The following is a 16,432-nucleotide window of genomic DNA, read 5'->3' as shown; positions in this document are numbered from 1 at the left end:
TACTTCATTTAAAGAACTTTGTAATATTTTACTATAATTGGGTCTATTCAGCTGTTTACAAGATTGCTACAGCATATTACTCAAGTATGATTTTGCAGTTGTTAACATTGGTGAAATGCTTGACCCAAACTCGTGCATCATTCAGCAGTCACCGAACTGGAAGTTGCAAACAGGTCAGAGCAACTGACCCACACCTCCCAGGGGACTAAGTAATCATCAACTCTTACCCGTTTTACTTAATCCTGGGCCTTCAGCCTTAACTTTGCTGGCATCGTGAGATGGGTCCACTCTTACTCTAAAAGAGCCAATGGGAATTTCCTATGGAGAAGGAGTAGGTTAGCTGATTACTCAACAAACAGGTAGAACCAACCTTTAGAGTACAGTAATTTTAGTCTCAGGGTACAAACCTGGCCAGCAAACAGAACTTTAATGGTGTAACGTCCAGCTGCTGGTGGTGTATACTTCACTGTGAAGGTATCATTCGGGTTTGTAATTATATCAAATTCAATATCCTCCTCAGAGTCACTGACAACACGAGCGTCACACTTTATACCGACACTGACATCACCTGAAAATAGAAAAACATTCAAGACTTTCCTAGTAAAGGTTCGTCTAAACAGTTTCCCCTATTACCCTTTACTCTGCGAATAGACCACCAGAAAGCAATCAAGTCCAGGGGATTTTTCTATTCCCGTGGGCTCCTCTGCTAGGATAGCTGTCTTCGATAATTGATAAGGGGGAAGAGTGATATGACAACTGAACTATTCAATGCACCACCTCAATTCCTCAAGCCCAATGCTTTGATGATTGCATCCTCTAAAGCTTATTATTCATTGTAACATTCAAGATGGTTCTTCATCTCCACCAGGTTCTGAGTGGACACTGAACCCATGAATGTTTCTCAGTACTTTGCTTCCCCCCCCCCAACACACTACTTAATTTTTATATATACTTTTTAAAAAATCATAATTCATTACTATAATGTGTTACGAAGTATTGCTGCTACAAAACAACAAATTTCACGACACATGCCGGTGATATTGAACCTGATTCTGATTGTTGATATCTTCAAACTCCTTGGAGTTCCTAACTTGAAGTGAAATTGCTTTATTTTCACTCCCAGCCATTTCTGGCATCTCCAAGCCTGAATGCTTGAAACCGCAGTAAGCAAACAAAGTTCTAAATTGACTTTGTGCTTATTTCTTGCCATCTATCAGTAACAAAAATCACTGCCTTTTGAATATAAACACATTCAACTGACGCTATTTAAAATCTGTTCGCTATAAGCACTGTGTAGTATCTTAACATCCAGAGCAATTGCATGTGACTGATGACAGAAACTTTTCGGCAAAAATCTCCTGTCTCAATTAAGTGATGTAATGTCCCAATTAAATGAAGGGAACCACAACTATTTTCTTGATTAACTTTTGTTCTTTAAGAGCTGTCCCAACTAACCGGAATCCACTGTACTAGGTTTCTCACCCAGTCCTATAGCCATAGATATGACTTTCAGGATGAGGAGAGCAAAAGAATATTCAGCAAATTCTAGAGCACGACTGCAACTGAGAATAACACTACAGAAGTGCTTAAGAAAGTAGTATCAAACCTTCCTTACCTTCCCCAGCTTCAGAACAATCTACAGTAAAATGAGTTGGCTCATTAGCTTTCAAGCCAGTTCTTTCAACACCAGGACCAAACACTTTCACCTTTTGCGGATGGCTCCCTTGGCCAATGTTAACCTTGAAAGAAAACCAATGTAGAAAACATTAAGCCACTGTTTAAATATGGCAGACTTGTTAAGCGTACTTGTAAATGAACGCTGGAGGTAAAGGATTCCAATGGGTTCATAACCTATTCCACTGACTCCTCCTGCTCCCGCACTGAGTAATTGTACAGGGTCATTCAATATCAAAAACAGGATATTGATATCTCTGAAGTCAAATATGATTAAGGCAGTCTTCCTAAGTTTTACCATCAACATCTGTACAAGAGAAAATTCTGAAGAGGAATTTAATCTCAGATCCTGAAAATCGGAAATGATTACAATTCACGGCAGTCTGAAATATGGACACGGCTAAAGGTCAAAGTGTTCTCACTAAAGGCAAGACCCTTGGAATAAGACATACATAGTGCAAGGAAATTCACTTACTCTAAATGGGCTGTTTGGAATGTTGACTCCTCCCCAAGCGATTGCAATCGTGTGTTTGATTGGTTTGGTCGGAGTGTAAGAGCAGACTGATGTTCCATCACTTTTATTCTTTATTTGAACGTTGACAGGAATACCCTCCGAATCCTGAGAACAAATACAAAAGACAGGCATCAATCAAAAACCTTTCGTTCTGCGGGATTCTCTTATTAAAAGGATTTAATGAATGCGAGTAGTTCTGCAAAATGTTCACATTTGGTATTCAAGGTGATAGAAGTGTTAATGAATGCGAGTAATTCTGCAAAATGTTCACATTTGGTATTCAAGGTAACAAAAGTGTTCTCTTGTGGAGTTTTAATTCAAAGCACCGGAGCATAGCCAACATTGCTCAAGCTTGTAAATTCAAACACACAAGCAGCTGGCCAAGCCAAAATCTGATTCTAATATGCTATTAGGCAATATTCATTACAATCAAATTGCTCCATTTTCCACACAGCCCCATCTTTAAATTATCTAACTGAATATTTTCAATAATCAAATTCAAAAGTTACAAAATATTTAGATATTCACTGCCACTAATGAATGCTACTGCAATCTTTGAAATGCTAACTATAGCCCAATCATTCTTCAAATATCAAAGGATTATTCACATTTCTCTCATATTTCAAGCAGATTTTCAGATTGATCGCATAGCTTATATAATTAGTATATTTCCAGAAAAATAGCTGGGCAGTAGAGCTAATGTCAACTCATTTGCAGAACAGCAAAAGTCACAAAACAAACTCCTCACTTGTGCATATATTTTCAGTGGCGCCTTCCCAGCATCTTTGGCATCTACTGTGAATTCTGCTGGTTTATGAACAATGCAGCCAGATTTCTCCAACCCTGGACCATAAGCTTTAACCTGGAAGGAGGAAAACAAAGTGTTACCCAGTACAACCTCCAGCCATCCTTGAAGTGTCCCCAGACAGTCACCGAAAATGCACAACTCACCTCATCATTTCTGAATACGTATTCAGAATTGGAATACTTGTGTTCAGTTCTGGCCACCTCATTATAGGAGGAATATGCAAGATTTAGAGAGGGTGCAGAGGAGATTTACCAGGACGCTGTGTGGATTAGAGAGCACACGCATATTGAGGTTGAATGAGCTAGCCCTTTCCTCTTTGGAGCAAAGGAGGGTCAGATATGACTTGATAGACTTGCACAAGATGATAAGAAGCATCGATTGTGTGGAGACTCGGGGACTTTATGCCCCGTATGGAAATGGCTAATACAAGGTGGCATATTAAGATTATTGGAGAAAAGTTTAAGGAACGTGTCAAGAGTTAATATTTTTTTAATACATGGGGGAGGTATGAATTGTCCTGCCAGGGGTGGTGTTGATAGAGGCATATGCACTAGGGACATTTAAGAGACTTAGGTAGGCATACGGATGCTAGAAAAACAGAGAGCTATGCAGGAAAGGAGGGCTAGATTGATCATAGAGTAGGTTATAAGGTTGCTACAATGTTGTGGGCCAAAGGGCCTGCAATGTGTTCTATTCTCTTATATTCTGAGTTCCACACTTCTGCAACAAATCCTAGTTATTCCAAATAAACTTCAGCCCAAATACTGGTATTCAATCAAGAGCCTCGATCAGTGCTTGAAGGACCCACACATCAATCATCATATACTACCCCAGAATCCAGGCTCTACCACAGAGTAAATAACCCTACATACGCACTCACTGCATTTCAGTGTCAGGCAAGCTGGTTGATCGAATTAGTCAAGAACATGGTTACACTGACCAAGACGGAGAGCAGGTTATGCATTTCTAAAATCAAATGCTTAGCATTCATTATACTTGCCTTATCAGGATTAAAGGCTTTTGACGCAGGCTGGATATTGGCCATGAAAGGACTATCCACAATGTCCTCATCGTCACACATAACATGGACAGCATATTCACCAGGTTCTGTAGGCCAGTAACGGACATCACAAGAGCCATCACTCTTATCGTCGCATTCAATCTTGGCCTGAGAAGGTCCTTCGACAGCAAAACCTGCGAAACGTTTACAGTACTTGAGCCCAGTTATCTTGATTCATTGTTACTTCCACATTCCTGATCATCTCAGGATACAAACCAATTTGAATTATTTCATTAAGACAAACAAGTTAGCTAAATTTAAGTGGGTGAATTTTTTTTGTTTTAGTTGTGATCTATAAACTCACCCATTCCCCTATTTCATGCAACTTTGGCAATCTAATACTTTGGTCAAAGTCTAGATTGACAAACAGCCTTTTAAAAGTTTGATCTTGTATCTTTAATCAATTTACTAAAAAATATTCAGCCAATTGACACGAGAGAACACTTTAGTCTCAAAATTTAGCAATAATTGTAAAGAACTAGTGGTCAACATCCTTACCCAACACACCAACTTCTGTTCCAATGGTCTCCACTACAAAATCTGCTGACTTGCCAACAATTCCTCCATCAAGACCTGGCCCCCAGGCTCTGATCTTCTGAGGACCCGCTTCAGGACCAATATCAATTTCAAATGGACTAAAGGAAGAGAGTGTATGGTGAAATTGGAGCGGCAATCAGGTCTACCCCAATCAAATTCAAGGCAAGTTTATCAAAGTAAATACATGTCACCATATACAACCCTGAGATTAATTTTCTTGTGGGCATAATCAATAAATATATAGAATAATCATAATATCAATGAAGCACATCCACCCAACTACGACGTTCAACCATGCAAACTGCACCATCGAGAGATTCGTGATTTTATGTTAACACAGGCAGGAATTGTCATTGAAATTGTCAAACCTGGTTATTTTAGGCAAAAACAAGATAGCATTGAAACATTTCATTCCATTTTACATTCAACCAGGTTATTTCTTCTAAAGTTGTCTTAAGAATTCACATTTCCACAGCTGCTCAAATTTGGGTTTATGGTAACTGAAAGTCACCCAAGCATCAGATGAGAATAGCATGCAAGTTGAAATCAGGGCATCCGTTAGCCAAGCTAGAATCCGTCCTCAAAGTGTTTCCTGTTTACCACACTCATAGTTAGACTGGAAGTATGGAGGGGGATAAATTTTTGTTTGAAGCCAGAGTAGTTTTACAAGTTTGGTGCCCAGCATCACGGGAGGTTCCATTTGAACATGGAGAAATGGATCCTGTAACAGCTTCCATTCCACTAAATGTACTGTATTTCAAGTCACAATGGCACAGAACAAGTAACATGACAAGAGCGAGTGCTCCCAAATATAAAATCTGGGAATTAAATGCACCCGCAATGCGGAAGACTCAGTTCTGAAGGCTGAAGCAATCGACCAATGCATCAGCTATCTCCTCTCACCTCCTAGGAATGTTATGGCCACCCCAAGTGATAGTAACGATGTGTTTTCCAGGTGTAACAGGATAGTATTCATAAAAGAAGACATCGTCTCCATCCAGAACGTTCTTTTGCTTCACAGGATGCTCCACACCTTCTGTCAAAGGAGACAGATCAACAGAAGTTCAGTCTCACAGAAAAACACAGCATGTTTGGACAAACCAGCAAGGTTTGTTACAACGCCTTCTTGCCAGATAGTCATGATGATACACAGACTTTCATCTCTCCACTTGGGAACCCAAAAACGAACTGAATTACACCATTCTCAAAAAAAGACAATACTTCCCACTCAAATGAACCTACAACTAAACACAGCTGCCTTGCAAAACTAACAAAACCCAGAGGGGAGTAACAATCTGCCACTTTACTGATCCCGATCTGCACAACCCAAGGGTTCTTTGAAAGAGCAGGAACACCAGGAACCCTTAATTCTAGAAGCCAAAGCCATAATCAAGAGGATTTGATACTGATTTGTCAGTTTCTACACTGGCTTCCTATTACAGGTTTGTGCCCTTCATTTTATTTCATCCTTTCAAAGTAAATTTAAAACTCACAGAAGCTCCACTGATTTCCCATAAAGCGTTAAATTTAATTTGTAGAAGCCTCAGAATGCAATTCTAGTCTTAAGATTGAACTTCATTTTGACATTAACTGTCAAAACCTTTGCCTCCAATGAAACTTTCATTCAGCATAACCAAGTACTATAAAGTAACATAATCCTATTAAATAGTTTCAAGGAAAATGAGATATAACTAATAGATTGTAGTACAATGTAAAGTTAAATGGTGCTCCAGAGCTCCATTTAAAAACATCATAAAGAGATACTGTAACTCCAGACTGAAAGCAAACTTTGTCCACAGCTACCTAGCAAACCACACACCTTTGGAATTTGGAAAAAATCCAGAACACACAGGGAAAACCCACATGCAGAGAGAATGCGCAGACTCTATGCAAGACGGCACCTGTGTTTCTGGCACTATGAAGTGGCAGCTGTATCAGATGCACCACTAACTCTGCCTTGGTACTTTTCAAAACTAAAGAGGTGTCTGCCTCTACCTCATAAAATCTCATATGCCCTCCAGCCTTTTACCTAATCTCCTGCTTAGTTTATCCCTCTGCTGAGGAAAACCAATATTTCTATTTTCTCTGGCATTTTTGCAGTTTTTACACACATCACGTCACACTTCAGTTCCCAGTAGAAAAAAAAACAACCACCTTACCCAATCTTCTCCACAGAGCTACAAATTTTCCATTTTTGATCATCATCATTAAATCTTCACTTTATCCCCTCATGCAATCACAACTTTTCTGTCGTGAGGCTATCAGAACTGTATACTTCACAATCTCTATAGGATTAGTGTCAATGGTGGTTCATGTTCAGCACTGACCTGGTAGGGTGAGGTGAGGGGTATGTTTATTTACCACCTTCACAACTCTTTCAATAGTTTGAGCAGGAAAAGTCAAGTGATTCGTATACCCCTTTATAATGAAAGAACACAAAACCGAGAGCTTACTTGGGCCTTTCACCGCTACTTTCAGGTCACCACTCCCAGCCCCTTTCGTAAAGACTTTGAAGTCAGCAACTTGGCGAATTCGCAGTCCTTTCGGTTGCAGTCCTCGCCCAGTAGCACGACAGGCACCAGGGTTACAAGCTTAAAAATAAAAAGTGTCACAGATCAAAAATACTAGGAAATAGCTACCACTTGTATATCAAACAAGTTAACAGCAATACCTGATTGAAACAAGCCCAGGAGCCCCTTTTCTATACAAGCATAATTCCCTACAACCCTGTAGAACTTCTAGTCAACTCAGCATGGAGATGGCAGTACATCTTTGATAGAAGTTTTGTTTGCAGTAAATACATTCAGGGAACTGGGATCCGGGGCAAACATGGGAATTGGATAATGCCTTTAATGTTATTGTAAATTACAACCAAGAATTGAAATCAAAGTCACTGTGCATTGGCAAAAATGATACTGCAGACGTCATTCTGATCTGGAATTCCAAGTTAACAAAAATACTGGACTTTCAGAAGGGAAAGTGAACTACTCCGTATTTTCTTCAAAACCTTGCCTCCAGGATACTTCAAGGAATAATAAATGGTTCAGAAATTTTATAAAATTTCAGCTTATGATTTGGTACAGAAAGCATAATTTTGATTAATTTCTGGACAGGTGGCTGTTCCATCCAAAGTCATCTTTCTCCAAAGGAAAATACTTCCAATCTTACAGACTTCAAAGTTGGCAGCATGCTTCTCACCATTTATCAACGTTTACAACTAGGATAACTGTTCTTCTATTAGAAGTAGTAAACGCGTTACCTACCTTCACCGATATTGACAGAATATGGACTCTTGGGTATAGGTGAATCAGCAAATACTATTCGGATTGTATGATGCCCTGGGTGTGAGGGCCTGTAGCTGCACCGGTAAGTACTATTCCCCTTATCTTCAATTGTCACTTCGATGTTATGACCTTGGGGATCCACAATTACCACCTCAACATTGCCAACTCCAGCACCTTCAAAAACACAGATGGCATATTTGTATTTTAACTTGCACTCTAAATCACCTGAAGATTCAAACAGTGATTAAAGTTTATTTCAGCTTGAAGCTGAAACCTTTAAGTTCAATGTGACTTTAAACATTGGTGTCAGGAGATACAGACAACTGCAAATTCCAAGCAGGAAGTTTAGAAACCGGCTCAGTAATCTCTACTCAGTTGTGGTCCCAATCTCACTAAGGCATACCAGCGGCAACAGGGTGGCATAGTGATTAGCACAGTGCAGGCAACCCGAGTTCAGTTCCCGCCGCTGCTCGCAAAGAATTTCTATGTTCTCCTCGTAACTGCGTGGTTTTCCTCTAGGTGCTCCGGTTTCCTCCCACACTCCAAAGACCTAGTAGTTGGTTGGTTAATTGGTCATTGCAAATTGTCCTTGTGATTAGTCTCCAATTAAATCTGAGGTTACTGAGCGGCAAGGCTCAAATAGCCTAATCCGCACTGCATCTCAATAAGTATAATAGCTTAAAAGAATTTTATCCACATTCAAAACACAATATCCAGCTTCTGACTTGGGTATTATTTATCCAAGATGCTCACGTTGACCAATACAATTAAAGTACAAAAGGATGAGTTGAAGCATACTACTTTATGGGGGGAATAAATGAGACATGTACTTATTTGCTCCTTTGTCTTCAGATATCAGTTTACCTGCTGTGTAAATGTCAAAGTAAGTGGGCTTATTGGCAAAATTTCCTGAAGATTCCAAGCCAGGTCCTCGTGCTGTTACCTTACTGGCATCACCATGGGCTTTATCAATGTTGACTTCAAAAGGACTTTTAGATATGTGCTGCCCAGCAAATAGAACTGTAATCTGTAAAGAAACAGAGAATTATTGTAGGATTAGTGTAAAGTAATCTTAAAGTGATTGCGTCACTGACTGAATGTGCTGAAGTGTCCTTTTTCACGCTGTCTGTGTTATTGTGACTCATTCCAGCAGAAATTCCTGTACTATTCAGCCTTTAGCCTTTCAACTTTAAAGCAGATGTGATCCTTCATTATTTCCTACAACAGTTTCTTAATGTATTACAACTTTCTTACTGTTCTGACCACAAAAATCAGTATGAATTTGGGCCAGTCTAAGCACAGGCTATCACCATGACAACCACCAACAGTTCTAGCTTCCTACACCATTTGCAAGTAATCACAATCAGGCCTCTACAAGGAAAACAAAGTGGTGCTTTATCATCTCTTCAGACTGTGGCAGGAGGGAGGGAGGGTCAGAAAGGCAAGATTGACAGAACAGCCACCTGATAACAAGGTCAGTTCAGATAAATACTCCAATAAAGAGCCACAACAATAGTCACAAGTTTGGCACTCACCTTATGAGGGCCTGCAACCTTTGGCACATAAACAACAGAGTAGGTCTTGTTCTTGTCATTGTTGTTGGTCACCTTTGCCTGTTGAAATTTAAAGTATTAGAACCACAGAGTCTTCACTGATCACCTTATAGCAATATTATTTCAGAAGTGCAATATTAAAAAAGGATCTGAAAGCACATCAGAATCAGAGTCAGGTTCGTTATCACTGGCATGTGTTGTGAAATTTTTTGATGTTGTATATGCTGTTATATGAACTGAAGCAGCTTTCAGGCCAACCTAGTTCTTCTCACCAGATTCGGTCACAAGAGTCACCAATTTCACATGCAATAATTGAGCAATTGTTGTGTGAATATTAGCACTAATACTAGGAGGACTCCCTTGTTCCAGAGGGTGCAATGCAGTTTTATGAATAGCTCTGGTGATAGATATTGTGTTGCCTGAACATTTTTACTGAAGTGAAGCACTCACTCCATTTAGTCTTGAACCCACTTGGACTCAGATGGATGCTGACATGTAACAACTAGATTTGCACAAAAACCTCATTTTAGAAAGCAATATACCAAATTGTAATAAACAAGATTCCATGATTAAAAATACTTAAGTCAAAATAATAAGACCGTAAAACATAAGAGCAACTGGCCCATCAAGTCTGCTCCATGATTCAATCATGGCTGATCCTTTTTTTTCCATCTCCTCAACCCCAGTTCCTGGCCTTCTCCCGGTAACCTTTGATGCCCTGTCCAATTAAAAACCTATCAATCTCTGCCTTAAATACGCCCAATGACCTGGCCTACACAGCTGCATGCAGCAACAAATTCCACAAATTCACCATCCTTTGGCTAAAGAAATTTCTCCACATCTGTTGTGAAAGGGCGCCCCTCTATCCTGAGGCTGTGCCCTCTTGTCCTAGACTCTCCCACCATGGGAAACATCCTTTCCACATCTACTCTGTCTAGGCCTTTCAACATTCGAAAGTTTTCAATGAGATCTTCCCCCCTCATCCTTCTGAATTCCAGTGAGTACAGAACCAGCGCCAACAAACATTCCTCGTATGATAACCCTTTCATTCCTGGAATCATCCTGTGAACCTCCTCTGGACCTTCTCCAATGCCAACACATCTTTTCTAAGATGAGGGGCCCAAAACTGTTCACAATACTCAAGGTGAGGCCTCACCAGTGCCCTATAAAGCCTCAGCATCACGTCCTTGCTCTTGTATTCTAGACCTCTTGAATTAATGCTAACATGGCATTTACCTTCCTCACCACCGACTCAACCTACAAATTAACCTTTAGTGCGTTCTGCACAAGTCCCTCTGCATCTCAGATTCCTGTAGTTTCACCCCATTTAGAAAATAGTTTGCACATTTATTTCAACTACCAAAGTGCATAACCATGCATTTTCCAACATTGTATTTCATTTGTCATGTTCTTGCCCATTCTCCTAATCTGTTTAAGTCCTTCTACATCCTACCTGTTTCCTCAAAGCTACCCGCCCCTCCATCTGCAAACTTGGCAACAAAGCCATCTATTCCATCATTTAAATCATTTATACACAGCATAAAAAGATGTGGTCCCAACACTGACCCCTGCAGAACTCCACTAGTCACTGGCAGCCAACCAAACAGGATCCTTTTATTCCCACTCACTGCCTCCTACCAATCAGCCAATGCTCTAACCATGTTAGTAACTTTCCTACAATACCATGGGCTCTTAACTTGGTAAGCAGCCTCATGTGGCACCTTGTCAAAGGCCTTCTGAAAGTCCAAATATACAACATCCAATCAAGCAATGAATGTTCTCTTTATGAAAGGAAAAGCACTGCCAAACTTGCAAACTATTACAATGAAGAGCAGGATAAATTTTAAAAAGTGAACCAAGCTACTGCATTTGCATTTACAGCAATAACTTGGAGTATCAAAATAACGCATTTTATGTAAATTTATTTTGAAAACAATAAACTTATCATAGCCCATTCAGAAGCTCCTGTGGCCTCTGTGAAATCCGGCATAGTCCCCGGGGGGTGGGGGAATGGCCCATATCGCTGAACTAACCAAAGGTACTTGCACAGGCTTGTATTCACTAGAATTCAGAAGAATGAGGGGAGACCTATTTGAAACCTATTGAATGTTGAAAGGCCTCAATAGAGTGGGGATGGAGAGGATGCTTCCTATGGTGGAAGAGTCTAGGACCAGAGGACACAGCCTCAGAACAGATGGGCGTCCTTTCAGAATGGTGATGAGGAGGAATTTCTTTAGCCGGAGAGTGCAGAATTGGTGGAGTCTGTTGCCCCTGGCAGCTGTGCAGACCAAGTTTTAAGTATATTTACGGTGGAGGTAGATAGATTCTTGATAGGTCAGGATACAGGGGGAAGGCAGGAGACTGGGGCTGAGGGGAAAATTGGATCAGCCATGATGAAATGGCAGAGCAGACTCGATGGGCAAAATGGCCTAATTCTGCTCCTACATCTTATGGTCTTGTAATATTAATAAAATATGACAAATGGCTGCAGTTACTGCAGTGGGGTCATCTCTCTGAAATGGCTAAACGTGCTCTACCACTGCATCACTATCTACCACTACAACTTCCATTAAATACCTGATACTTATTCATATTTTGAAAGGAAATTTAATTCACTTCTTGGAGAGTGCACACTCTTTATTGCCACAGAATTTGCATTTATAATAGCAGTCAAAAATATATTTGTCTCAATTATTTGAAACTACTGCCTAAAAAGCTAGTTTTATTTTTAAATGTGCACTTAATACTGATACTTCATGAGATTATATGCTTCAACGTTTTCTAATTTTCTATAGTGCCTATTCACACAATTACATTGTTGTTACTGTTTCAGAATCAGGTTTAATATCACTGGCATGCCTCCATGCTTTGAAAGTCAAAGCAAGCATAGAAGATAGAGCTCATCTGTAAGTGAAGCCCTGTTGTTATCTATGTCACTTGATATCACTGTAAGAGGTGATAGCACTCAAGGCCTGCCACCACTGCTGAGCATTCCTCATCGATTCAAGTTTGGTCTGGAATTGCCGCTTCACACGCGTGATGGCTTTCTGGAGATCATACTTGGACCTCCTGTATTTAATTTGGTTGCCAGACCGGAATTGTCAAGGATCTGGCCTCAGCAGATTGAAGATCTCATGGTTCATCCAGGGCTTCCAGACAAATCGGTGACAACTGAGCAGGTTTCTTCAAACAAGCCCGACTGAAGTCCCCAACGACAACTTGAATGGCGTCAGACTAGGCTGTTTCTCGTCTGCTGATGGTGGCACGCAATCCCTCATGTGCCTGCGTTAACATCAGCATTTGGTGCGGTCAAGATCATGGAGAATTACTCTTTTGGCAAGTGGAACTGTCAGCACTTAATTTCAGATCGGGTGAATAATCAAGAGTTGCATCAGACACAGGCCCCACCTTTTGCCTTCTCTGAATCAGTAGTCCAGTCCATTTGGTGTATACAGAAGTCTTCAGGTCTTACTAACATACCTGGTGAGCCACGTCTTCACAAAACACAGAAGGCTGCAATTCTTCAATTTCCTCTGATACAGTAATCCTTGGGTCCTCAATCTTGTTCTCAGTGACTGTACATTTGGTAACAAGATGCTGGGTAGAGGAAGTTTCATACCTTGGCATTTCAGTCTGGCTTGGAATCCTCTCCTCCCTCCCTCACTTTCGGCTGTGGCGATGCACCTTCATCCTCTTCATGGCGCTGTACCTGCATGTTTGACAGCTAAGTCCGCCAAGTTCTTCAGAAAATCGTGAGATCACTAGCTCGTTAAGATGGTTCAAAAGTATGTTAAAGGGAAACTACAGGCTGCAGATTGCAGCAAGAAGAGTTCAGAAGTACATTGGAACTTTTGTAAACTGCTTGCAATGCTGCCGTGTTTCACCAGCACCAACTTGTAGGTAGGAATTAGCACTGGAATTCAAAGATTCACCTGCCAATTTTTGGTACAAAAAATTCTGAGAATGTCTATGCCCATCCTCAGTGAGATCAAGAGCAAGTGGTAGTCCTAATGAAACCAAAAACAGCAACTAGTGGGGTATATGCCGAAGTTTTCCCGTATGGAGAAACCTGGAATTAATGGGCATTGTTTCAGATCAAGACTGAAGAATTAGAAGGACGCGACTTATTTTTAAAAAATGCCATACCAGACCACTGCAGAGGTTGAATTATTAAATGTACTGAAAATATTGTTAGTGAAAACAGGTAGGAGAGTGCACAACCAAAATAATTTGAAAATGGCACTACAATTTCAATAAACCTTTGCAACATTTACTAGCTCAATCACTGGACAGAGATTTCATTTACCTCTTCTCGTTGACCTTCTGGGTCATCCACAAAGACCATCACTTCACCCTGGCCAGCACTGATGGTTTCAACAGTGAACACTGCGGGACGCATCACTACGTTACCCACAGCTTCGATTCCTATGGATACATTAAGTGTCAATAAATAACTGCATTGAAATATATTTTTATTGCAAATATTTTTTTTTATTGCAAACACCAAATCTGGGTTCAGACTGTGGGATAAAACGCTGATAAGAGTTTGCACTTTCAAACTGAACACCCACAGAAGCTGTTAATGTGCTTGAGATTTAGACCTACCTGGACCATATGCCCTTGCTTTCTTGGGATTCAGCTTGGGTTTTAAGGGGGCTCCAGGCTTCAGTTTAGCCTTGGGGAACTGTGACAGATAGGTCATTACAGACTGCTCATCCACATCTCGGTCTATGATTTCTTCTGGAGCAATGACCTGGAAGATAAATTAGACAGTTACATTTCAATTCACCCTCGAACCGGCAGCAAAACTTGGTTGTAATTATAAACACTAATTGTTCAAGGCAAATCTACACCATTGACTTTTAAGAAAGAACGTTCACATTTCCAGTAGGATTTCTTGTTTTCATTTACCCATCACTACACAGGTTCCAAAAATTAACATTTAAATCAAAGGCACGAGGTTAAAACAAAATGCATTTAAAAGGACTTAGCCCTGAAGGGTCTTGGCCTGATACACCACACGTCTACTCTTTTCTCACAGATGCTGCCTGATCTGCTGAGTTCCTCCAGCATTTTGTGTTGTTTTGGATTTCCAGAATCTGCAGATTTTCTCATATTTGTGCTTTTGTTTTATTTGTTTTGGTTCTATTTCTGTATAATTCTATTAAATGGCCCCCAATTCTTGACCTCAGAATATACCTACTTATGAGAGTGCACCATAATGTTTAGCTGCACTGTACTCTGTAGCCATTACACTTTATTCTGCATTATTGTTTTATCTAGTTCTGTCTCAAGTCACTGTGTCATATCTGATGTCCATTCTATCTTAGTACATTACAGAAAGCAATTCCACTTCCAAACTGGAGCTACTTTCCAAACAGTATTTTAGCTTACTGGCTAAAACTTGGTGATACAGAATGTTATCAAAAACTCTCGGATCATTTTACTACAAAATCTGTAAAATTCTCCATACAAAGTGTGACCAGGAACAAAGTGAAAATTGAATCAGCAATATCAGTATCCTTCAAAAACTGAAATGCATTTTGCTCAGGCACTCAGCTTCCAGTAATATTTCCAGACAGAGTAGAAAGAGGGAAAAAAAAAACAACAGGACCCTTTCCTTGTTGTGTAACCACCAGGCTATGACAGGAACAATGAGTTCCGCTTCAGAATTTATTGAATTCCAATTCTGCTGTTTGTTTTTTTTTTTTTTTTTTTTTAAAAAGTACTCAAAAACCCATTTTTATCTTCTGCAAAAAGGATGTGAATTTCAGCCTGCACAGACTGTAACATTTATGAATGGCCTTTCCAAAAAACTACGTTCATACTGAAGTAAAACCTGGTTCAGCGTTACTAAAACAAGGGACAGCTCAATTACAGTGAAGTCTGACTTTAATTAAGCATCTGACAAAGTAGTAGATAGGCAAACCCTTTTAGCTGACTTTATTCTTAAGCTGCATTAGTTAGAGTTGTCTTAATGAGTAAAGTTAATGACGCAAATGTTAAACTACAGAATTACAGAAAAAAATCAGTTCATACATTCAGAAAAAGATGCACCACATTGCATAACATAATTTAAACAAAACTTATGTTGCTCAGCTCCCTGCGCTGCCCCCACCAACCGCCCCAAACCCCACCCTGAGGGAATGACTCATTTGGCCAGCGCAAGTTCAAGTGGCGTATCATACTAAGGGCAAAATATACAATCTGGAAAATGAATGGAAAAAGAAACCATTGTTTCAGCGCTGCTGATTTATACCTGCACCATGTCACTAAGCACAGGAGTACAGAAGCTTTGATTTCAGTTATTTTACTGGTGAAATACACTACTGGATCAATATCCAAACTGGAAGGCAGCCAATGAAGGCTGTAAAAGTTGTTAGCTCAGATTCAGAAAGCCTCTATGAATAGCTTCAATACAGAAACAGAAATTTTGTTTAAAACAAATGATACTTCATAAACTAAGGTCTGGAGTTTTTGTCTGAAAAGGCACCAAATTGAAGATGGGATGCAAACACTGCCAATTGTCATCCGTTTAACTACTTCACTGAAGTCCGCAATATTGAAGACAATTAACTTTAACTTTCCTATTTAAAAACACAGAAACTAGAGTGTTTTAATATCTGACATTAAGCAGCAAACTTTAAGGCACATCTTCAACGGCTTGGTTAAGGGAAGGCAAGGCAAAATCCACTCCTGTCATTCATCTTTCAATCCTCAATTCTCACGTTTCGATTGGTTTTCCAACTGGGAATTAACGTTTCATGTAATCTCACTTCCACCCTTTTGCTTTTCCCTGCTCCCATCACCCTTGTCATTTAGTCTCCTCTACTCGGCTCCCCATGAGAACTTTTATATTCTGTTCCTTCATAATCTTTTGCACCTCGAAACTTCTGATCTGCCTAGCTCTGCTCAAAAAGACTAGACCCAAAATATTAAGTAATTATGCTCATTCCAAGTAATTCCCATTTAAATGGCTCTACACTAGAAATGGATACAAAG

At 40.0% G+C, this 16,432-nt stretch overlaps 1 protein-coding gene across 1 annotated transcript in view; it reads right to left on the bottom strand.

Moving 5' to 3' along the window:
* The window catches only part of LOC140741828 (filamin-B-like), a 162,284-nt gene that overhangs the window by 65,010 nt on the left and 80,842 nt on the right, over positions 1 to 16,432 (bottom strand). Inside the window, 14 exon segments of the mRNA XM_073072270.1 lie at positions 228 to 318; positions 408 to 568; positions 1,616 to 1,739; positions 2,150 to 2,293; positions 2,937 to 3,050; positions 3,997 to 4,190; positions 4,555 to 4,691; positions 5,497 to 5,629; positions 7,047 to 7,184; positions 7,857 to 8,051; positions 8,742 to 8,904; positions 9,413 to 9,490; positions 13,737 to 13,855; positions 14,036 to 14,183. Of these exon segments, the coding sequence (XP_072928371.1) occupies positions 228 to 318; positions 408 to 568; positions 1,616 to 1,739; positions 2,150 to 2,293; positions 2,937 to 3,050; positions 3,997 to 4,190; positions 4,555 to 4,691; positions 5,497 to 5,629; positions 7,047 to 7,184; positions 7,857 to 8,051; positions 8,742 to 8,904; positions 9,413 to 9,490; positions 13,737 to 13,855; positions 14,036 to 14,183 (1,939 nt within the window).

This window comes from Hemitrygon akajei, chromosome 19 (genome assembly GCF_048418815.1).
Source record: "Hemitrygon akajei chromosome 19, sHemAka1.3, whole genome shotgun sequence".
In the NCBI taxonomy this organism is placed as follows: Eukaryota; Metazoa; Chordata; class Chondrichthyes; order Myliobatiformes; family Dasyatidae; genus Hemitrygon; species Hemitrygon akajei.
This window is presented reverse-complemented; position numbering and strand designations above follow the sequence as displayed.